At 43.6% G+C, this 23,037-nt stretch overlaps 2 protein-coding genes across 5 annotated transcripts; both read left to right on the forward strand.

Annotated features, from left to right (window-relative positions):
• The first annotated feature begins 48 nt into the window (after nt 1–48).
• LOC129845774 (NADH-cytochrome b5 reductase 1-like) lies at nt 49–10,781 on the forward strand. 2 transcript variants are annotated; one of them, XM_055913683.1, is made up of 9 exons: nt 49–288; nt 3,812–3,958; nt 6,716–6,788; nt 7,076–7,182; nt 7,444–7,573; nt 8,096–8,179; nt 8,297–8,382; nt 8,558–8,657; nt 9,582–10,781. In XM_055913683.1, exons 1-9 carry the CDS (start codon nt 274–276, stop codon nt 9,752–9,754), a joined length of 915 nt encoding a protein of 304 aa, XP_055769658.1. In that variant the 5' UTR covers nt 49–273; the 3' UTR covers nt 9,755–10,781. The 2 variants fall into 2 exon arrangements, with proteins under 2 accessions (XP_055769658.1, XP_055769668.1); XM_055913693.1 differs by lacking the exon at nt 3,812–3,958.
• Nucleotides 10,782–11,691: 910 nt separating this feature from the next.
• On the forward strand, nt 11,692–22,748 carry LOC129845755 (adiponectin receptor protein 1-like). Of its 3 annotated transcripts, none has more exons than XM_055913672.1 (8): nt 11,692–12,299; nt 13,061–13,290; nt 13,867–13,983; nt 18,441–18,612; nt 19,672–19,858; nt 20,034–20,221; nt 20,636–20,829; nt 21,010–22,748. In XM_055913672.1, the coding sequence occupies exons 2-8, from the start codon at nt 13,147–13,149 to the stop codon at nt 21,136–21,138; spliced, it is 1,131 nt and encodes a 376-aa protein (XP_055769647.1). In that variant the 5' UTR covers nt 11,692–12,299; nt 13,061–13,146; the 3' UTR covers nt 21,139–22,748. The 3 variants fall into 3 exon arrangements, with proteins under 3 accessions (XP_055769647.1, XP_055769640.1, XP_055769631.1); XM_055913665.1 differs by having other exon boundaries at nt 11,693–12,299; nt 13,068–13,290; XM_055913656.1 differs by lacking the exon at nt 11,692–12,299 and adding an exon at nt 12,306–12,964 and having other exon boundaries at nt 13,068–13,290.
• Nucleotides 22,749–23,037: the final 289 nt, after the last annotated feature.

Below are 23,037 nucleotides of genomic sequence, written 5' to 3' on the forward strand. Positions count from 1 at the left end.
CATACTTTATTTTACTACCTTTTATGGCAGAATATTTCACTTGAAAACAAAGCTGACGTATACTCCTTGCAGTAGTATCACAATCGTGCTGCTGTAAAATTGGGTTGGTTTTCCTCTTCTCTCCAACGGAAGTTGGACACATTTGGTGTAACCGCTAAATACGCCCTCCCATCAACTCAATTCTTTGGGTGTGCCTTCTCTGATAATTTATAGCTAGCCAAGTACATCTTCGCTTCAACAATATAACCTTGCTCTGGGGCATTCAGAATCGCCATGAAGTACGCATTGGTAAGAATATCCTGTCATTTAAATAAATGATTTCCAGTGTTGCTTGTCTGCGTACAGTAGCTACTTTAGCTAGTTAACGTTTCCAAGCATCACCTGATAGCCAGTCATACGGTTGCTTGCTACCTAACTAGTCAGCTAATTTGCGGTACTTTGTTAAACCGAGAGTGGGAACAAAGCACTGCAGCTATCAAATAACGTCTATTCCCTGAAATGGTCAAATTAAACGCACATATCTGAAGATTTGGCGCTGACATTGAACTGATTAAAATATAACAAACTAGTGACTCATGTTGTAAACTTGTGCAAGTGACTCATCTTGCCTAGCTACCAGCCAAGCAACCAACTGCTGGTATGTCTGTCACTGCAAGCAATGCTTTTTTAACCTTAGAATTCCAGATACCATCATAGTTGTCAACTTTTGTCTGACATTGGTTGTATTTAAAAAGCAACTTCACTGTCAGTGACGAATGTCATCAGGAAGACTGCTATGTTGTTAATTCTGAGACGATGCCTGACGAAGTGCCTTGAAAAAATGTAACGTATAATAGCAGAACATTTGCAGAATGAAAACAGTTTTACAGTGCCTTAAGTCTTCACACATCATGACTTCTTAAACATTTTGTTGTGTTACAACCTGCATTTAAAATGGGGGGAAATTAGATTTTAGGTCACTGGCCTACACACAATACCCCATAAGGTCAAAGTGAATTATGTTTTTTTTTTTTTATGTTTACAAATTCATAAAAAATATGAAATGCTGAAATGTCTTGAGTCAGTAAGTATTCAACCCATTTGTTATGACAAGCTTAAATAAATTCAGGAGTAAAAATCACAAGTTGCATGGACTTGGTGTGCAATTATAGTGTTTAAAACTTCTTATGGCTGCAATCCCGGTAAAGGGATCGATATGACAACAGCCAGTCGAAGTGCAGGGCGCCAAATTCAAACAACAGAAATCTCATAATTAAAATTCATCAAAAATACATGTGTCTTATACCATTTTAAAGGTCTTGTTGTTAATCCCACCAAAGTGTCCGATGTCAAATAGGCTTTTCAGCGAAAGCACAAACGATTGTTAGGTCACCACCAACTCACAGAAAGATTCAGCCATTTTTCTAGCCAAAGAGAGGAGTCACAAAAAGCACAAAGAGATAAAATGAATCACTAACCTTTGATGATCTTCATCAGATGACACTGATAGGACTTCATGTTACACAATACATATGTCTTGTTCGATTAAGTTCATATTTATATCCAAAAACCTCTGTTTACATTGGCGTCATGTTCAGAAATGCCTCAAAAATATCTGGAGAAATTGCAGAGAGCCACGTCAAATAACAGAAATACTCATAAACTTTGATGAAAGATACATGTTTCATATAGAATTAAATATACACTTGTTCTTAATGCAACCGCTGTGTCAGATTTCAAAAAGCTTTACGGCAAAACACAATATTCAATATTCTGAAAACAGCATTCAGCCACAAAAGCAAGCCATACAGTTACCCGCCCAAATTGTGCAGTCAACAAAACTCATAAAAAGCATTATAAATCTTCACTTACCTTTGCTGATCTTTGTCGGAATGCACTCCCAGGACTCCCACTTCCACAAGAAATGATCGTTTTTTCGGTAATGTCCATCATTTATGTCCAAATAGCTATTTTTGTAGCGTGTTTGGTAAACACATCCAACGTCAGGGAAGCGCGTTCACTAAAACCTGACGAAATGTCCAAAAGTTCCGTAACAGTCCGTAGAAACATGTCAAACGATGTATTGAATCAATCTTTAGAATGTTTTTAACATAAATCTTGAATAACGTTCCAACCGGAGAATTACATTGACTTCAGATGAGCGATGGAACAGAGCTCCCTCATGTGAACGCGCATGGTCAAAGAATAGTCAGGTCATGGCAGACCTGACTAATTCCCCTCTCATTCGGCCCCCTTCATAGTAGAGGCATCAGACAAAGTTCTACAGACTGTTGACATCTAGTGGAAGCCATAGGAAGTGCAAACTCATCCATATCTCGCTGTGATTTCAATGGGATCTTGGTTGAAAATCGACCAGCCTCAGAATTTCCACTTCCTGTTTGGATTTTTTCTCAGGTTTTTGCCTGCCATATGAGTTCTGTTACTCACAGACATAATTCAAACAGTTTTAGAAACTTCAGAGTGTTTTCTATCCAATACTAATAATAATATGCATATATTAGCAACTATGACTGAGGAGCAGGCCGTTTACTCTGGGCACGTCTGTGCACCTTTCATCCAAGCTACTCAATACTGCCCCTGCAGCCATAAGAATTTAACATGATTTTTGAATGACAACATCTCTGTACCTCATATTACAAACACTGATTCAACCACAAAGACCAGGGAGGTTTTCCAATGCCTTGCAAAGAAGGGCAACTATTGGTAGATGGGTACAAATTAAATGAATAGATAATGAATATCCCTTTGAGCATGGTGAAGTTATTCATTACGCTTTGGATGGTGTATCAATACACCCAGTCCCCACAAAGATACAGGCGTCCTCCCCAATTAAGTTGCTGGAGAGGAAGGAAACCGCTCAAGGATTTCACCATGAGGCCAATGGTGATGTTTTAAAATAGTTACGGAGTTGATTGGCTGTGATAGGAGAACTGAGGATGGGTCAGCAACATTGTAGTTACTCTACAATACTAACTTAAATGGCAGAGGGAAAAGAAGGAAGCCTGTACAGAATGCATCCTTTTTGCAATAAGGCACTGAAGTAGAACTGCAAAAAAATGTGGCAAGAAATTAACTCTATGTACTGAATACAAAGCATTATGTTTGAAGCAAATCCAACACATCACTGAGTACCACTCTTTATACATTCAAGCCGCATCATGTTATGGGTATGCTTGTCATTGGAAAGGAATAGGGAGTTTTTTAAGATACAAATTAACATAATAGATCTAAGCACAGGCAAAATCTTAGAAGAAAAACTGGTTCAGTCTGCTTTCAACAGACACTGGGAGACAAATTCACCTTTCAGCAGGACAATAACCTAAACCACAAGGGCAAATATACACTGGAGTTGCTTACCAAGACGACATAGAATGTTCCTGAGTCTAGTTACAGTTTTGACTTGAATCAGCTTGAAAATCTATGGCATGACTTGAAAATGGCTGTCTAGCAATGATTAACAACCAACTTGACAGAGCTTGGAGAATGTTTTTTTTAAATGCAAAAAATATTGAACAATCGAGGTGTTCAGGGCTCTTAGAGACTTACCCAGAAAGACTCACAGCTTTAATCGCTGCTAAAGGGGATTCTAACATGTATTGACTCAAGGGGTTGAATACTTGTCTAATCAAGATATATTAGTGTTTTATTTTACATTACATAGTGTAGATCGTTGACAAAAAATGACAAATCCATTTTAGTCCAACTTTGTGTAAAAACAACATGTGGAAAAATTCAAGGGTTGTGAATACTTTGAAGGATTTGTGATTTGTTATTATTATACGACAAAACCTTATTTCTCTCTTGTATATAGTCCACGACCGTAGCTGTGACTGCTGGGGTGGTATTGCTGTCCACTGTGGGCATAATTGTAGCCCTCTATCTAGGCAAGAAGAAGAAGCCTCCAGTCACCTTGCTTGACCCTACTCAAAAATACCAGCTAACACTCATCGATAAAGAGGTACTGTGGGCTATTGAAACAGATACTCTGTATCAAATTAATTATAGATGTTTGGTCTGTACTTCAGAGGCCTGTGCCTAATTCAATAATGTACTTCATGGAAATAATTTTTGTCTTAACATTTTACCAAATGTTGATAGTCGTGCTTGATGCATTGCATTGTGACAACTAATGTACACTACATGACCAAAAGTATGTGGACACCTGCTCGTGGAACATCTCATTCCAAAATCATGGGCGTCAATATGGAGTTGGTCCCCCTTTGCTGCTATAACAGCCTCCACTCATCTGGGAAGGCTTTCCACTAGATGTTGGAATATTGCTGCGCGGACTTACTTCCATTCAGCCACAAGATAATTAGTGAGGTCGGGCACTGATGTTGGGCGATTAGGCCTGGCTCGCAGTTGGCTTTCCAATTCATCCCAAATGTGTTTGATGGGGTTGAGGTCAGAGCTCTGTGCAGGCCAGTCAAGTTCTTCCACGCCGACCTCGACAAAGCATTTCTGTATGGACCTAGCTTTGTGTATGGGAGCATTGTCATGCTGAACAGGAAAGGGCCTTCCCCAAACTGTTGCCACAAAGTTGGAAGCACAGAATTGTCTAGAATGTCTATTTATGTTGTAGTGTTAAGATTTCCCTTCACTGGACCTATTCCTCCTCCACCAAACTTTACAGTTGGCATTGGGGCAGGTAGCAATCTCCTGGCAATCTGCCAAACCCAGATTTGTCCGTCAGATTGCCAGATGGTGAAGCGTGATTCATCAATCCAAAGAACGTGTTTCCACTGCTCTAGAGTCCAATGGTGGCGAGGTTTACACCACTCCAGCCGGCGCTTGGCATTGCGCATGGTGATCTTCAGCACTTCCAGTTGACCGGGTCAGCTGTAGCAGGGTTGAAATTTGACAAACTGACTTGTTGGTAAGGTACGATGCCACGTTGAAAGTCACTGAGCTCTTCAGTAAGGCCATTCCACTGCCAATGTTTGTCTATGGAGATTGCATGGCTGTGTGATCAATTTCTATACACCTCTCAGCAACGGATGTGACTGAAATAGCCAAATCCAGTAATTTAAAGGTCCACATGCTTTTGTATATACAGTTGAAGTCGGAAGTTTACATACACTTAGGTTGGAATCATTAAAACTTGTTTTTCAACCACTCCACAGATTTTCTTGTTAACAAACTATAGTTTTGGCAAGTCGGTTAGGACATATACTTTGTGCATGACACAAGTAATTTTTCTAACAATTGTTTACAGACAGATTATTTCACTTATAATTCACTGTATCACAATTCCAGTGGGTCAGAAGTTTACATGCACTAAGTTGACTATGCCTTTAAACAGCTTGCATAATTCCAGAAAATGATGTCATGGCTTTAGAAGCTTCTGATAGGCTAATTGACATAATTTGAGTCAATTGGAGGTGTACCTGTGGATGTATTTCAAGGCCTACCTTCAAACTCAGTGCCTCTTTGCTTGACATCATGGGAAAATCAAAAGAAATCAGCCAAGACCTCAGAAAAAAATTGTAGACCTCCACAAGTCTGGTTCATCCTTGGGAGCAATTTCCAAATGTCTGAAGGTACCACGTTCATCTGTACAAAAAATAGTACGCAAGTATAAACATTATGGGACCACGCAGACGTCACAACGCTTAGGAAGGAGACACGTTCTGTCTCCTAGAGATGAACGTACTTTGGTTCGAGAAGTGCAAATCAATCCCAGAACAACAGCAAAGGACCTTGTGAAGATGCTGGAAGAAACGGGTACAAAGTATTTATATCTACAGTGAAACGAGTCCTATATCAACATAACTGAAAAGGCCGCTCAGCAAGGAAGAAGCCACTGCTCCAAAACCGCAATAAAAAAGTAAGACTATGGTTTACAACTTCACATGTGGACAAAGATTGTACTTTTTGGAGAAATGTCCTATGGTCTGATGAAACATTAATAGAACCTTTTGGCCATAATGACCATTGTTATGTTTGGAGGAAAAAATGGGACGTTTCCAAGCCGAAGAACATCGTCCCAACTGTGAAGTAGGGGGGTGGCATTATCATGTTGTGGGGGTGCTTTGCTGCAGGAGTGACTGGTGCACTTCACAAAATAGATGGCATCATGAGGTAGGAAAATGATGTGGAAATATTGAAGCAACATCTCAAGACATCAGGCAGGAAGTTAAAGCTTGGTTGCAAATGTGTCTTCCAAATGGACAATGACCACAAACATACTTCCAATGTTGTGGCAAAATGGCTTAAGGACAACAAAGTCAAGGTATTGGAGTGGCCATCATAAAGCCCTGACCTCAATCCTATAGAAAATGTGTGGGCAGAACTGAAAAAGCTTGTGCGAGCAAGGAGGCCTACAAACCTGACTCAGTTACACCAGCTCTGTCAGGAAAATTCACCCAACTTATTGTGGGAAGCTTGTGGAAGCCTACCCAAAACCTTTGACCCAAGTTAAACAATTTAAAGGCAATACTACCAAATACTAATTGAGTGTATGTAAACTTCTGACCCACTGGGTATGTGATGAAAAAAATAACAGCTGAAATAAATAATTCTCTCTACTATTATTCTGACATTTCACATTCTTAAAATAAAGTGGGGATCCTAACTGACCTAAGACAGGGAATTTTTACTAGAATTAAATGTCAGTAATTGTGAAACTGAGTTTAAATGTAATTGTCTAAGGTGTATGTAGACTTCCGACTTCAACTGTATAGTGTATGCATGGCTCTATGGCCTCTTTTCATAGGTGATCAACCATGATACTCGCAGGTTTCGCTTTCGACTTCCCTCAACAGAACATATCCTGGGACTCCCTGTAGGTAAGTCTTCACTTGCACATTGTTCTTTCTGGGTTTTGTCAAGTGACAGTTTTTGATCATTGATTATTATTTTGTAGAAATCAGTTCCATTAATCTAAATAGTCCTTTAGCTTACCAGCATATTAATTAGACTCGCAACGTAATACTTTATTTGCTTTCCTGGAATGCTCTCTACTGTATGAGTCATTTAGCAGAACAATCAGAGGATGAAGCCACACCCAATGACCCTAGCGCTATTTTAAGTCAGTGTTGACTTTGTTTCTAACCACCTTATTTGTTTCTTCTAGGGAATCATGTATACCTCTCTGCCCGTATTGACGGCAGCCTGGTAGTCAGACCATACACACCTGTGTCCAGTGACGACGACAAAGGATATGTTGATCTGGTTGTGAAGGTTTGTATGGCTTGTCCAAGCAATCCTATATCATATTCTGAATATGAACACACTAGTTCTATCAAACCTGGGTCTGTATGTATCAAGCATCTCAGAGTAGTAGTGCTGATCTAGGATCAGGTTCCCTTTGTCCATGTAATCTTATTATTTGTGATCTAAAATTAAAAACGGATCCCTAAATCAGCACTCATATTATGAGAAGTTTGATACATACGGACCCTGATCTGCAAAGTGTATTTCATGGATAAAATTTCTCCCCAGATCTACTTCAGGAATGTGCACCTCAAGTTTCCTGACGGGGGGAAGATGTCCCAATACCTGGAGAGTTTGCAGCTGGGAGATGTGGTAGACTTCAGAGGACCAGGAGGCCTGCTGGAGTACAAAGGACATGGTACGGCCAGTCTGCTGCCTGGCACAACCTCCCTCTGATATATATACAAAAATGATGTGTCCCAAATGGTACCCTATTTTCTATATAGTGCATTACTTTTTACCAGGACCCATAAGAATCAGGAGCTATTTGGGACACACACATAGTCTCCAATGGACTGGGTGTTTTAGCTTTGTGTGCTTAAGTGTGGTGTGGCTGGCTGAGACTGATCATGTGTGTACATACTTGTTTTCAACCTTAAGTCTACTGAATAAGTCGGCAGTACTTGTGTTATGTGGAAAATCTCCACGTAATCACATTTTGCAACTTTCATGCTCCAGAAAAGCACTGCCTAAAGAATATAATTGTACTGTATTGCCACTGAAATGTATTCTCCCAGTATTATTAGATGATAATGGACACAACCAACAACTGTCTTCCATTTTGGACAAGATAGCTCCCCAAGCACACACTGGAAAAGGAAAGTAATAATTGTGTTGGCTTAGTTGTTGTCTCATTGCTTTCTCCCATTAAATTCAACAGGGCAGTTTGCAGTCCAGACAGACAAAAAGTCTCCTGCTGAGATAAAAGTTGCCAGTACTGTGGGTCTGATAGCTGGAGGAACAGGTGAATCTACCCTATGCAACCCTGCCCTCTGAACTTAAACACTTAAATGTTGTCTAAGCACAGGTAAATGTAGAGTGCTTTTAGTTCCTGGTGCTGAACTCCCTTCCCTGTCTGTAGGCATCACCCCTATGCTACAGCTGGTGCGCGCAATCATGAAGGACCCCAGTGAAAGCACCACCTGCAGCCTGCTGTATGCCAACCAGGTGTGTGGCCGCAGCTCACACTGGTCTCTCCTAGACTTTTAATATCATCTCTATAAATAAAGGATAGATAAATGCTTATTACTAGCATCACTGTGGATGTAGCTCATAGGCTTGCTTAGGTTGAGAGTTAACACTGAACCAGACACCTTAACTGTGTGTGTGTATATGTGTTCAGACTGAGAAGGACATCCTGCTGAGGGATGAGCTGGAGGAGGTCCAAGTCAGACACCCAAACCGCTTCAAGCTGTGGTTTACAGTGGACAGGGCACCCGAGGGTATGTGATTTATGGCTTTTGCTTGCGTTGCTTAAGTGTTGGCATCCCAGATTTCAGAAGTCTTAACAAAATGAGTCAATTTGTATTATCATTTTGAATTAGTATTCATTGTGTATATTATGTCACAATAGCTTTTCAGCAGTCTGAAAAGCTAAACCTGGCCGTCTCCCTGCACAGACATGTAACGTTACCTTAGAGACTATTTGCACCAGAGAGACTCCAGTATATGCACCTTGTAAATTATTTGCACTGACTACCCACAAATCCAACCCTTACAGACACACACACACACACACACACACACACACACACACACACACACACACACACACACACACACACACACACAGAAGCACCCATTAACACACACACACACATTCACACTCAGAACTCGTATACACACACATTCAACGCTGCTGTTCTAATATATACTATTGATTCCAATAACCACTATATTACTAAATAGTATAACAGTCCATTTTTACTATGCACACTGACCTCTTCTACTACTTATTATGTTTGACTTGACTCTTCATTGTTATTATCGGTTAATGTACTGCATTGTTGAGGGAGCTAGCACATAAGCCTTTCACTGCACCGTTCGCTGCAAGTAGCCTCGTGGTTAGTGTTGGGCCAGTAACTGGAAGGTTGCTGGATCGAATCCCCGAGCTGACAAGGTAAAAGTCTGTCATTCTGCCCCTGAACAAGGCAGTTAACCTGCTGTTCACCGGTAGGCCATCATTGTAAATAAGAATATGTTCTTAGCTGACTTGCCTAGTTAAATAAAGTTTACATTTAAAATGTACAAAAAAACTGCTGTAAACTGTATGTGACATACATTTTATTTTATTTGAATCCTTATGCATACCGGTACTTGTTTGCGATCCCATGAAAGATTGAATAAGATCCATTTGTGTGGCTCAGGCTGGGAGTACAGTGAGGGCTTCATCAACGCAGACATGATCCAGGAGCACCTGCCTGCCCCCAGTGACGACACCTTGGTGCTCATGTGCGGTCCGCCCCCCATGATCCAGTTTGCCTGCAACCCTAACCTGGACAAGTTGGGCTACCGGCAGAGTCAGCGCTTTGCCTACTAGTCTTCAGCCAAGGGACTTTCCTCTCAGCCACCACCGGCCTGGGCATTCTCAATTCAACAAGGACATCAATTCAGTGCTAGACTTGAGCTGGAACTACTGCTTGAGAACCAGCATCTCTTTATAGAATATTGGGTTAAAAATATTGCAGAGTTCCGCGACCTAAATATAAACAATACCGGCACCCAAAATGAGTAACGGCTCCTATTTCAGTCCACTAGAAGCACTGCATCAGTCTACTGCCAAAAGCCCCATCTGATAAGTGCAGACATGGCCTCTTGTATATCAGGTTGATCATTAAATGCTCACTTGCAACCAAAGTCCTACCTTTGTATTATTGGCCTCCACTAAGCTTTGCCTCATCCCCTGCTGATAGCTACAATTGATTGGGCCCTGTGTATTTTTAGGTGAGCTGTTGAGGCTTTGATTTATTATTGATGTTCTTACCCTTGCGTGTTCTTACTAAGAACAGGACAGAGAGAACAGACCCTAAAGATAAAGCCACATACTGAGCTGAATTACGCCCAGGGGTGCAGTGCTGAATATGAGAAGGCCGCCCAGGCAGCATTGCTTTAAATGCACACATGACACATTATATGCACTTAAGTATTTCAGCTTTTGCAGAGATGCATTATACTGTATTTTGGCATCTGCTTTGAGTGTTACAAATATATACAGTGCCCTTTGTATTTACTGGGATGTTGACAATTTTGTTGTTGTTTTGGCTCTGTACTCCAGAACTTTGAATTTGAAATGATACAATGACTATGAGGTTAAAGTGCAGACTGTCAGCTTTAATGTGACTTTTTGCACTTTTTGTACATCGTCCTCTCATTTTAGGGGACCAAAAGTATTGAGACAAATTCACTTATGTGTATTAAAGTAGTCAAAAGTTTAGTATTTTGTCCAATATTCATAGCAATCGATGATTAAATTAAGCTTGTGACTACACGTGTTGGAGGCATTTGCTGTTTGTTTTGGTTGTGTTTCAGATTATTTTATGCCCACTAGAAATGAATGGTAAATAATGTATTGTGTCATTTGAGATTCTTTTATTGTAAATAAGATGTTTCTAAACACTTCTACGTTAATGTGGATGCTACCATTATTATGGATAATCTTGAATGAATCGTTGATAATGATGAGTGAGAAAGACCCACAGATATCATAGCCCCCCCAATGCTAACCTCCCCTGTTATTGTAATAGTGAGAGGTTAGCATGTCTTGGGGGGGGGGGGGGGGGGTATGATATTTGTATGTCTGTAATTTCTCACTCATCATTGTTCAAGATTCATTCAAGACTATCGGTAATCATGGTAGGTTTCCCATTACCAAATGTGGAAGTGTTCAGTGAGATTGAGTGAGCATAATAATTAAAGGCGCTTTTTGTACGCCTGTGGCAATTGTTTGATATGCAGGGGTGTCAAACTCATTCCACGGAGGGCCTAGTGTCTGCAGGTTTTTGGTTTTTCCTTTCAATAAAGCCCTAGACAACCAGGTGTGGGGAGTTCCTAACTAATTAGTGATGTTAATTCATCAATCAAGTATAAGGGAGGAGCGAAAACCCGCAGACACTCGGCCCCCCGTGGAATGAGTTTGACACCTGTGTATTATACTTTAAGAGCTTTATCTGCAATGCACTACTACACTCGTTGTGAAATGTATTCTGTGTTTATGAAGAGAGAGAAACTAACATTTCTGGCAGCATTTCAAATTGCTTCCGCTCAGACATGATCCATCCTGTTCTGTTTACGCATTAAATCGATTCATTAGATATTATCCCTGGTTGCAAAAATAAAAGAGTATTGAGGAGGGAAACAATCATTGGTACACCTTCAATTTGCTGGAACAATGTAGCTCTGGTTGTGGCAGTTGAATGATATCGCAACGAGGAGTCCTCTGCATTTCAGCAGACGATGTAGTCTGGTCCAACTGCTGGGACAGAGTGGGAGTTGGAAAGGTTCTTCTAATTCCACTGCCTACACTGTTGATAGGGATTAGGGATTACTGAGGATTTGAGATGCTGAATTGCAGTTGATTTGGGTGTAGGAGTAGCTCTCTATCCACAAGGATGCTGGATGAGGATTATTATTATTATTTTAGTAAGCTTTTCTTGTGCTGCTAAAATGTGGCGTCGGCAGCTCCGGGCTTAATACAACTTTTAACATTGTAAAGTACAAGTAACTTTCATGTGGGTTCGTGCAGGAACTATTATGGAGGTAATGCGATTCCACTGAATCATTAATAGCAGAAGCACGAGCATGACCTGGGAATAGAACATTACTATTTTTAGCCTATGTTGATTTGATATTCATAGGGGGTTAAACCTAAAACATTTTAACCGTTGTACAATTGTAATTTTAACCACTACATGGAGACGCAGCGTCATTGTTTATGAGGCCCAGTTAAAAGTAAACCAGTTGCTTGGCATTAATATAACTTGTAATTTTCATTCGTCGTGCTTCGTGACTGTTCGGAGGTTCGGCTTGTTTTTGTAAGAATCCGGAAGGGATCAGGGTCACGTTTCCTTTGCCGTCTGGTGTATAAGGTACGTCTGTTTAACTAGCTAACTTCAACAACGAACAATATTATTGCAGATGCAGTAATTGCAATAGTCAGGGTGTTTGATATTGGTTCGATACAGCCAAATGTGACCAGCTTTCTTTGAATATGCGAACGCTAACCTGCTTGTGCTAGGCAGTTAGCTAGCGATTTCTATTAGCTAGCGTGCGTTAGCTTCGGGCTCAAACTATAATTTAACAGTGTACGTAAGCAATCATGTCAGCCAAATAATAATAAAGGAGTTTGGGGGGTGTCAAGTCGTTATCTTGCTATTTAATTCGATGTTTCTTCTGATACTATTGTGTTGATGTTTTGTTCAAAGCTAGCCAACCAGCTGACAGTCTTGCCAGTTTTGTTTGTTAGCTGTTAGCTAACCAACTACCCTTTCGTCTGTCTACCAAGAGCAATTTTGGTCTTGCCATTTTAGCCGAGTAACATATCGTCTAAACTGTTATTAAATGCTGATTTATCGAGTTAATATTCTCACAACTGTATAGCTGAGCATGATATGACGTTGTTGATGGTGTTAAAATGTTTGTCAAAGTAATACTGGAAGCTGCACACTCAGTGCTGAATGCAAGAGCAGGCGAGGACAATCTCTGTGGGAAATATAGACCTACCAAAAATCCACATCAGGTGCTATTGTCACTGGTGAAGTTAGTTGTAATTTCAAATCGAGTTGTTTCAGTGAAACTACAGTAACTGGCTAGGTAATGTATTTGGCTAATTTAATTGTGATTTATTGAGTCCTCAGTACTGACCAACTGAGAACTGAAAGTGCCAGGCTTAAGCAGGATACACAGGCAGAGGACAGGTCATCAGGCGGTCTCCCTATGTCAGGCCGAAACGGGTCTGCGAGCGATGCAGACTGTCGGATCTCGGAGGACTGCCGGTCCCCGGATGTAGAGCTGATGGAGTTGGGACCCCTGCTGGAGGAGGCGGGCCGGCAGGCAACGGGGAAAGGCATGATGTCGGAGGTGAGAGTGGGGGAGACAAAGTTTTCTAACCAAATGGCACCCTATTCTCTACACAGTTCTCTAATATTGATCTGTTTCCTATGGGCCCTAGTCGAAAGTAGTGCACTATATATGGAATAGGGGGTAATTTGGTATGAAGCCTGACTCAACGGCTGTATTAACACAGGTATTTTCTAAAGCGGAGCTCAGAATCTTCTAAATCAATATTTTGAAAGATTGAGGTGGTCTGCAAACACAAGTTTCCAGTGAAACCATCAGTGTATTCAGAGAGGTGAAAGTTCAGAATGTTGCAGAACTCCCTATTGGCCAATTCTACATGGCAGACACATTGGTTTGTTATACACGCATTTATCTGAATGTTCTGAAGTGTTGCACCCACCTGATTAGACCCCAGTTGAAGACAACAAATGTAGGTTGAGGTCATTGGGCAATAGAGCTCAGCTTGGTGGGGGTCACACCTAAGTATTGGTTAGGGAAATGTAGACCAAAGCCAACTGGGATTCATTCCCATGTGTTCACTATTATCCTGCGTGCTCTACTCACCTAACTAAATCACCTTCCACTTTCTCTCTGCAGGGGGCCTCAGTTCTGCCTGATGATGATGATGATGATGACGAAGAGGTGGAAGAGGTCCTGACACTGCCCCTCCAGGCTCACCACGCCATGGAGAAGATGGAGGAGTTTGTGCACAAAGTAGGCATCATTGGGCTGTTCCAGAAGCCAGGATCATTAAGTTAGCCAGCTAACTTTCATAACAAGCCAAATATATCTCTTGATTTTCTGATTCATTTAGAAAGCTAAACATTTACATTTACATTTAAGTCATTTAGCAGACGCTCTTATCCAGAGCGACTTACAAATTGGTGCATTCACCTAATGACATCCAGTGGAACAGCCACTTTACAATAGTGCATCTACATCTTTTAAGGGGGGGGGGGGGCAGAAGGATTGCTTTATCCTATCCTAGGTATTCCTTGAAGAGGTGGGGTTTCAGGTGTCTCCGGAAGGTGGTGATTGACTCCGCTGTCCTGGCGTCGTGAGGGAGTTTGTTCCACCATTGGGGTGCCAGAGCAGCGAACAGTTTTGATTGGGCTGAGCGGGAACTGTACTTCCTCAGTGGTAGGGAGGCGAGCAGGCCAGAGGTGGATGAACGCAGTGCCCTTGTTTGGGTGTAGGGCCTGATCAGAGCCTGAAGGTACTGAGGTGCCGTTCCCCTCACAGCTCCGTAGGCAAGCACCATGGTCTTGTAGCGGATGCGAGCTTCAACTGGAAGCCAGTGGAGAGAGCGGAGGAGCGGGGTGACGTGAGAGAACTTGGGAAGGTTGAACACCAGACGGGCTGCGGCGTTCTGGATGAGTTGTAGGGGTTTGATGGCACAGGCAGGGAGCCCAGCCAACAGCGAGTTGCAGTAATCCAGACGGGAGATGACAAGTGCCTGGATTAGGACCTGCGCCGCTTCCTGTGTGAGGCAGGGTCGTACTCTGCGGATGTTGTAGAGCATGAACCTACAGGAACGGGCCACCGCCTTGATGTTAGTTGAGAACGACAGGGTGTTGTCCAGGATCACGCCAAGGTTCTTAGCGCTCTGGGAGGAGGACACAATGGAGTTGTCAACCGTGATGGCGAGATCATGGAACGGGCAGTCCTTCCCCGGGAGGAAGAGCAGCTCCGTCTTGCCGAGGTTCAGCTTGAGGTGGTGATCCGTCATCCACACTGATATGTCTGCCAGACATGCAGAGATGCGATTCGCCACCTGGTCATCAGAAGGGGGAAAGGAGAAGATTAGTTGTGTGTCGTCTGCATAGCAATGATAGGAGAGACCATGTGAGGTTATGACAGAGCCAAGTGACTTGGTGTATAGCGAGAATAGGAGAGGGCCTAGAACAGAGCCCTGGGGGACACCAGTGGTGAGAGCGCGTGGTGAGGAGACAGATTCTCGCCACGCCACCTGGTAGGAGCGACCTGTCAGGTAGGACGCAATCCAAGCGTGGGCCGCGCCGGAGATGCCCAACTCGGAGAGGGTGGAGAGGAGGATCTGATGGTTCACAGTATCGAAGGCAGCCGATAGGTCTAGAAGGATGAGAGCAGAGGAAAGAGAGTTAGCTTTAGCAGTGCGGAGCGCCTCCGTGATACAGAGAAGAGCAGTCTCAGTTGAGTGACTAGTCTTGAAACCTGACTGATTTGGATCAAGAAGGTCATTCTGAGAGAGATAGCAGGAGAGCTGGCCAAGGACGGCACGTTCAAGAGTTTTGGAGAGAAAAGAAAGAAGGGATACTGGTCTGTAGTTGTTGACATCGGAGGGATCGAGTGTAGGTTTTTTCAGAAGGGGTGCAACTCTCGCTCTCTTGAAGACGGAAGGGACGTAGCCAGCGGTCAGGGATGAGTTGATGAGCGAGGTGAGGTAAGGGAGAAGGTCTCCGGAAATGGTCTGGAGAAGAGAGGAGGGGATAGGGTCAAGCGGGCAGGTTGTTGGGCGGCCGGCCGTCACAAGACGCGAGATTTCATCTGGAGAGAGGGGAGAGAAAGAGGTCAAAGCACAGGGTAGGGCAGTGTGAGCAGAACCAGCGGTGTCGTTTGACTTAGCAAACGAGGATCGGATGTCGTCGACCTTCTTTTCAAAATGGTTGACGAAGTCGTCTGCAGAGAGGGAGGAGGGGGGGGGGAGGGGGAGGAGGATTCAGGAGGGAGGAGAAGGTGGCAAAGAGCTTCCTAGGGTTAGAGGCAGATGCTTGGAATTTAGAGTGGTAGAAAGTGGCTTTAGCAGCAGAGACAGAAGAGGAAAATGTAGAGAGGAGGGAGTGAAAGGATGCCAGGTCCGCAGGGAGGCGGGTTTTCCTCCATTTCCGCTCGGCTGCCCGGAGCCCTGTTCTGTGAGCTCGCAATGAGTCGTCGAGCCACGGAGCGGGAGGGGAGGACCGAGCCGGCCTGGAGGATAGGGGACATAGAGAGTCAAAGGATGCAGAAAGGGAGGAGAGGAGGGTTGAGGAGGCAGAATCAGGAGATAGGTTGGAGAAGGTTTGGGCAGAGGGAAGAGATGATAGGATGGAAGAGGAGAGAGTAGCGGGGGAGAGAGAGCGAAGGTTGGGACGGCGCGATACCATCCGAGTAGGGGCAGTGTGGGAAGTGTTGGACGAGAGCGAGAGGGAAAAGGATACAAGGTAGTGGTCGGAGACTTGGAGGGGAGTTGCAATGAGGTTAGTGGAAGAACAGCATCTAGTAAAGATGAGGTCAAGCGTATTGCCTGCCTTGTGAGTAGGGGGGGAAGGTGAGAGGGTGAGGTCAAAAGAGGAGAGGAGTGGAAAGAAGGAGGCAGAGAGGAATGAGTCAAAGGTAGACATGGGGAGGTTAAAGTCACCCAGAACTGTGAGAGGTGAGCCGTCCTCAGGAAAGGAGCTTATCAAGGCATCAAGCTCATTGATGAACTCTCCAAGGGAACCTGGAGGGCGATAAATGATAAGGATGTTAAGCTTGAAAGGGCTGGTAACTGTGACAGCATGGAATTCAAAGGAGGCGATAGACAGATGGGTAAGGGGAGAAAGAGAGAATGACCACTTGGGAGAGATGAGGATCCCGGTGCCACCACCCCGCTGACCAGAAGCTCTCGGGGTGTGCGAGAACACGTGGGCAGACGAAGAGAGAGCAGTAGGAGTAGCAGTGTTATCTGTGGTGAGCCATGTTTCCGTCAGTGCCAAGAAGTCGAGGGACTGGAGGGAGGCATAGGCTGAGATGAGCTCTGCCTTGTTGGCCGCGGCTCGGCAGTTCCAGAGGCTACCGGAGACCTGGAACTCCACGTGGGTCGTGCGGGCTGGGACCACCAGGTTAGGGTGGGCGCGGCCACGCGGTGTGAGGCGTTTGTATGGTCTGTGCAGAGAGGAGAGAACAGGGATAGACAGACACATATTTGACAGGCTACAGAAGAGGCTACGCTAAAGCAAAGGAGATTAGAATGACAAGTGGGCTACACGTCTCGAATGTTCAGAAAGTTAAGCTTACGTAGCAAAAAATCAATAAAATTACAAATCTTATTGACTAAAATGATATAGTACTGCTGGCTGGTGAAGTAGCCTGGCTAGCAGTAGCTGCGTTGTTGAAAGTGAAGCTGGCTAGGTGACCTCGACAGTTTCTCTAAATTTCTCTAAACTACACAATTATCATGGATACAAGGACAGCAAAGACAACTAGCTAACACTACGCTAATCAAGTCGTTCCGTTGTAATGTAAGTTTCTACAGTGCTGCTATTCGGTAGAAGTTGGCTAGCTAGCAGTGTTAGCTAGCAGTGTTGGCTAGGTAGGAGGACAGCAGCGCGGCAGGCGAAACTAGCTGGCTAGCTAACCGATAATTACTCAAAGTTACACAATTATCTTAGATACAAAGCTAGCAAAGAAAACTATGTAGCTAGCTAACACTACACAAAACAAGTCGTTCCGTTGTATTGTAATCGTTTCTACAATGCTCTTCGGTGGCAAGCTGGCTAGCTAGCAGTGATGGCTACGTTGCGTTAATTTCGAACGAAAATAGCTCGCTAGCGAACCTCAATAACGACGCAATTATGTTTGATAAAAGACGGCTATGTAGCTAGCTAAGATCAAACAAATCAAACCGTTGTACTGTAATGAAAATGAAAATCAGACCGTTGTACTATAATGAAATGTAATGAAAAGTTATACTACTATTCGGTAGACGGTGGACGTTTGCTAGCTGCTGGGCAGATAGCAGTGGACAACGAGACGACGAAATACGATAATTACGCAGTTATCTTTGATACACAGACGGCTATGTAGCTAGTTAAGAAGAAATTGCTAAGGTTGGACAAATTAAATCGTTGTACTATAATGAAATGTAATGAAAAGTTATAAAAGTTATACTACCTGCAGAGCGAATGCAGAGCGAATGCAAATGCGACCGCTCGCCCCTAAACTTGAATATGGGTTGTTGGTTGTTGAGTCAATTATACCATGCCCATTTCAAGTCTATATTTCTTGAAAATATGAAGTTATTTCAGAAATTCTGGTACAGTTACCTGGCTAACTCATTGATCCTGCTTTCTGGAACAGCCCCTATGGCTGCTCTGTCTTAAGTTCATACAAGAGAGAATAAGACTGGTGAGATGAACAGGACATTCATGGTAGCCTATACCCCTGTGTTTCAGGTGTGGAAGGGTAGCTGGAGGGTAATCCCTTTTCACGTCCTGCCGGAGTGGCTGAAGGACAACGACTACCTCCTGCATGGACACCGGCCCCCAATGCCCTCCTTCCGCGCTTGCTTTGGAAGCATCTTCAGGATCCATACAGAAACAGGCAACATCTGGACCCACCTTCTGGGTGAGTGAGTGTGTGAGATACACTACATGGCCAAAAGTATGTGGATACCTCTTCAAATTAGTGGTTTCGGGCTATTTTATAAAATTGAGTACACCGCCATGCAATCCCCATAGACAAACATTGTCAGTAGAATGGCCCGTACTGAAGAGCTCAGTGACTTTCAACGTGGCACCGTCATAGGATGCTACCTTTCCAACAAGTTAGTTTGTCAAATTTCTGCCCTGTAAGAGCTGACCCGGTCAACTTTAAGTGCTGTTATTGTGAAGTGGAAACGACTAGGAGCAACAACGGCTCAGCAACATCCACCTAAGATCCAAGTCTAAGATCACATGCGCAATGCCTAGCGTCGGCTGGAGTGGTGTAGAGCTCTCCGCCATTGGACTCTGGAGTAGTGGAAATCTTAACGCTACAGCAAGAGAATGACATTCTAGATTCTGTGCTTCTAACTTTGTGGCAACAGTTTGGGGAAGGCCCTTTCCTGTTTCAGCATGACAATGTCCTGGTGCACAAATCGAGGTCTATACAGAAATGGATTGTCGAGATCGTTGTGGAAGAACTTGACTGCCTGCACAGAGTAATGACCTCAACCTCATTGTACACCTTTGGGATGAATTGGAACGCTGAATGCGAGCCAGGCCTTATCGCCCAACCTCACTAATGCTCTTGTGGCTGAATGGAAGCAGCCATGGAATGAGATGATCGACGAGCAGGAGACCACATACTTTTGGCCAATCCTCACATGTTTAACCTTATGCCTATAAAGTTGCTGTGAAGTACAAGTACACGTTCCTGACAGCTAGGGTACATTCAGTAGAAGTTCAGCGTGCTGCTGTTAAGCGATGTATGTATAGTGCCGTCACTTATCCATACTATATAGCGAAGTATTGTGCCTCCTCTACACATAACATTTCCATATACAATGGCCTTGATTGTGCCCCCCACCTTATATATGTAGTATGCCCCATAGAGATCCTGTTCTTTCGCTAATATTCATTTGTTATGATATGCCCAATATGATTACTGATCCACTAATGATGGTCTCACCTCTCCAACCCCCAGGGCTGATCCTGTTTATTTGTCTGGGCACGTACACCATTCTGCGGCCCAACATGTACTTCATGGCACCTCTGCAGGAAAAGGTGGTGTTTGGGATGTTCTTTCTGGGCGCGGTGCTCTGCCTCAGCTTCTCCTGGCTCTTTCATACCGTCTACTGCCACTCTGAGAAAGTGTCTCGCACCTTCTCCAAGTAAGGCCGCATGGCCCCCTCCCAGAACTTCTGTTTGTTTTCTGATTAGCACTACTGTGTTTCTGAGAGGAAATGTGATGTTTCATTTCAGAAATTGTCTTATGTTCGAGTGTCATCCAAATGGATCTGCGTCATTCCTCATCTAACCTCCACGGTGTTGTTTGTCTCCCCTTAGGCTTGACTACTCAGGTATCGCCCTGCTGATCATGGGTTCCTTTGTGCCCTGGCTCTACTACTCGTTCTACTGTTCCCCGCAGCCACGCCTCATCTACCTCACCATAGTCTGTGTGCTGGGCATCGCCGCCATCGTAGTGGCCCAGTGGGAGCGCTTCTCCACGCCCGCGCACCGGCCCACCCGAGCAGGTGCTGCACCACATATTAACCAGCCTGTCAGCGAGTGAACTGTCACGTAGCTACAGAGCAAGGACATGCATGTAAATTTATTAATTCAACATGCTACTATCTTTACAGTATGATTTTTTTTTTTTTTTTTTACTCGTATCTGACAAAGGCTTTGAAGAATTACCTGCAAATAGGCTACCAGTGCATTATAATGTGGGGAGTTCAAAAAAATTAAACAATCTACCAAATCTAATTTTAAAATGTTTTACTTCTTGTCATTATCATTTACCTGATGAGACAAGACATAGGGGGGGGGGGTTGCAAACTTATGGTGGGTTGCTGGGCAAGAAAAGATTGAAGACCCCCGTCCTATACTACGAATGCTCCAGCCCAGTGCTTCCACCAACCAACCTTTCCCCTCCATGTCTCCCACAGGAGTGTTCATGGGCCTGGGACTGAGCGGCATCGTCCCCACAGTGCACTTCACCATCGAGGAGGGCTTCGTCAAGGCCACCACTGTGGGACAGATGGGCTGGTTCTACCTGATGGGCGCCATGTACATCACTGGCGCCGGACTGTACGCCGCCAGGATCCCTGAGCGCTACTTCCCCGGCAAATGTGACATCTGGGTAAGACAGGCACTTTTTTTTCTTCCATTTGGGATGTAGACACAGGCTTGTAGCTAGCTCCTGAACTAACCCTATGTCCTCACTTATATAAGGATAATGTTATTGTCATTTATCAGATGCACTAAATGGAGAAATATGGTGCCATTTGGTATGCTGCCTCTGACCTCCCTCTCTCCTCAGTTCCACTCCCACCAGATCTTCCATGTCCTGGTGGTTGCAGCAGCCTTCATCCACTTCTACGGCGTCACCAACCTGCAGGAGTTCCGCTACGGCCTGGAGGGAGGCTGCACTGACGACACCCTTCTCTGAGAGCAGCCCAGCTGTGGCCCCCTCAGCCATTTCCTGGTCGATGCCCCTCCCTCCCCCGCCTCCCTACCCTATAAAGTGCTGCTGGAACACGCCATGGTCCCCCGTAGCTCCTTTTCTCCTCTCTTCTTCTCCTCCCCTGATTTGCTCATGTCATACTTGGTTTTCTGGTGGTGGTTCTCTGCTTGGGCTCCTTTCTCCCCAATAAAGTATCTTTAGCCAGTGAACTAAATGGAGGGGCATCCCGCCGATGCGGCACCACTTTTTTTTTATCAAGATGAAGCTCTAGGCTTGACTTTAGCTCATTAAGAACAACAGGGGGTTTTTGACCAGATTGATTACATGTTTCCTTGAAGGAAGAGAACCTCAAAGTCATAGAGATATCATGATGGTGTCTTTCTTGGCCTACAGAGCTGCCTACATCAAGTTGTAGGAGGCTTGTGTGATAGAATGGGTCCGGGTTGGGGTCAATACATTCCATATTTATTCTGTCAATACAAGGAATTAATTGAAATTCAATTCATGAATTGAACATTGAAAAGTCCTGATTGAAAACAATGGGCAATTCCAACAATTCATTATGGGCATTTGATTCTGTTGGTTTAAAAAAAAATAAAAGCAGTCAACCCCAACCCAGGTATGGGTTATGGAGCTGGAAGGCAAACAATTTAAATTACTTTCTTACAAGACATGGTGCTTGGTACCCTTATCCCTCATGTCCCTTTACAATTGAACACAATCTTGTATGATTGATAGCTGGTATGAAACTAACCTTGCAACGCACAATGGGCAAATCTGGGAATAGGTTAACTCTCTTCTCATCTTGAGTTTCTTTTCTTTTTAAGGCTATATTTCAGAACTCTTAAGGTCAAATTATTGCACCGTAAGTATGTTATTACTGTTTAAACTTAAGTCATTGCATAAGGTCCACCATGTAGTGTGTATGAATAATCATTTAGTTTTCCTGTGCCTTACATGCAAACCTCACTAGCCACGTTGCGTGCCGCGAGCGTTGCAAAATAAATGTACAAATACATGTTATTCACACCGCTCGCGTGAATGACCGTCTGCGTAGCCAAGCGCTAAAATAGAACTTGGTTCTATTGAGAAGCGCCAGATGCTGCAAGTCCCCTCCTTATTGGATATCAGGAAGATAAAAAGGGAAACCTACTTAGTTTCTAGTTCTGTGGATTAATCGTCGGAGTAGAGAAACGCACAACTGCGTCGTGATCGCATCAAATGTGGATGGACAAAATCAACATATGCACGCGCGTGGCCGGTGTAGTCCGCAGGTTAGGCCAATGGAAATAGTTTTTCAATAGATGGGCCAATATTGCAGTCAAGTGAACTTCATTAGGATCTCCAGATATGATAGGGACCTTATTTTTTTCCTTTATATCAAATCACTATTAAACTTTTGACCTCCAATAGTTCTCAAACTGCTATTTATTAAGACCTTTCTTTTTTTTAAAGCTGACTTTGTGGCTTTATTACAAAGACTAAGCAATCTATGTATTCTTGACTTTGTGTTGTATCCTGTGTAGACAAGTTGATGGATCATACATTTCCCTGAAATGTAAACACATAATAAATATTTATTAATGGGAACCAAATTGAGTCATGCATTTTCTGTCTGATATAGTTATATTGCACTACTTTTCACATACATGAAAATTGTTTTCAATATTTGTTTAGCCATTTGAGTTACTAATGCTGCTTCAATGAGGTCAATTTCTTTGGCGTGTTAATAGACTGACTATATTAATGCCTCATGTCTGTCCACATCTATACTAGTCATAATTTATCTGGGGTGTTGCATATAATGGAATCACTCCTACTCCAGTACATTCGGAAAGTATTCAGACCCCTTGACGTTTTCAACATTGTTAGATTACAGCCTTA

This window comes from Salvelinus fontinalis, chromosome 3, assembly GCF_029448725.1.
Source record: "Salvelinus fontinalis isolate EN_2023a chromosome 3, ASM2944872v1, whole genome shotgun sequence".
NCBI lineage: Eukaryota > Metazoa > Chordata > Actinopteri > Salmoniformes > Salmonidae > Salvelinus > Salvelinus fontinalis.

Excerpts from the sequence above, each read along its gene's own strand:
- LOC129845774 (XM_055913683.1), top strand. Across the intron at positions 8,383-8,557 it reads GCCTGCTGTATGCCAACCAG|ACTGAGAAGGACATCCTGCT; the intron begins GTGTGTGGCCGC and ends ATATGTGTTCAG. Across the intron at positions 8,658-9,581 it reads AGTGGACAGGGCACCCGAGG|GCTGGGAGTACAGTGAGGGC; the intron begins GTATGTGATTTA and ends TGTGTGGCTCAG.
- LOC129845755 (XM_055913656.1), top strand. The coding sequence starts at position 12,888 with ATGCAAGAGCAGGCGAGGACAATCTCTGTGGGAAATATAGACCTACCA. Across the intron at positions 13,984-18,440 it reads TGGAGGAGTTTGTGCACAAA|GTGTGGAAGGGTAGCTGGAG; the intron begins GTAGGCATCATT and ends CCTGTGTTTCAG. Across the intron at positions 20,830-21,009 it reads CCGGCAAATGTGACATCTGG|TTCCACTCCCACCAGATCTT; the intron begins GTAAGACAGGCA and ends CTCTCTCCTCAG.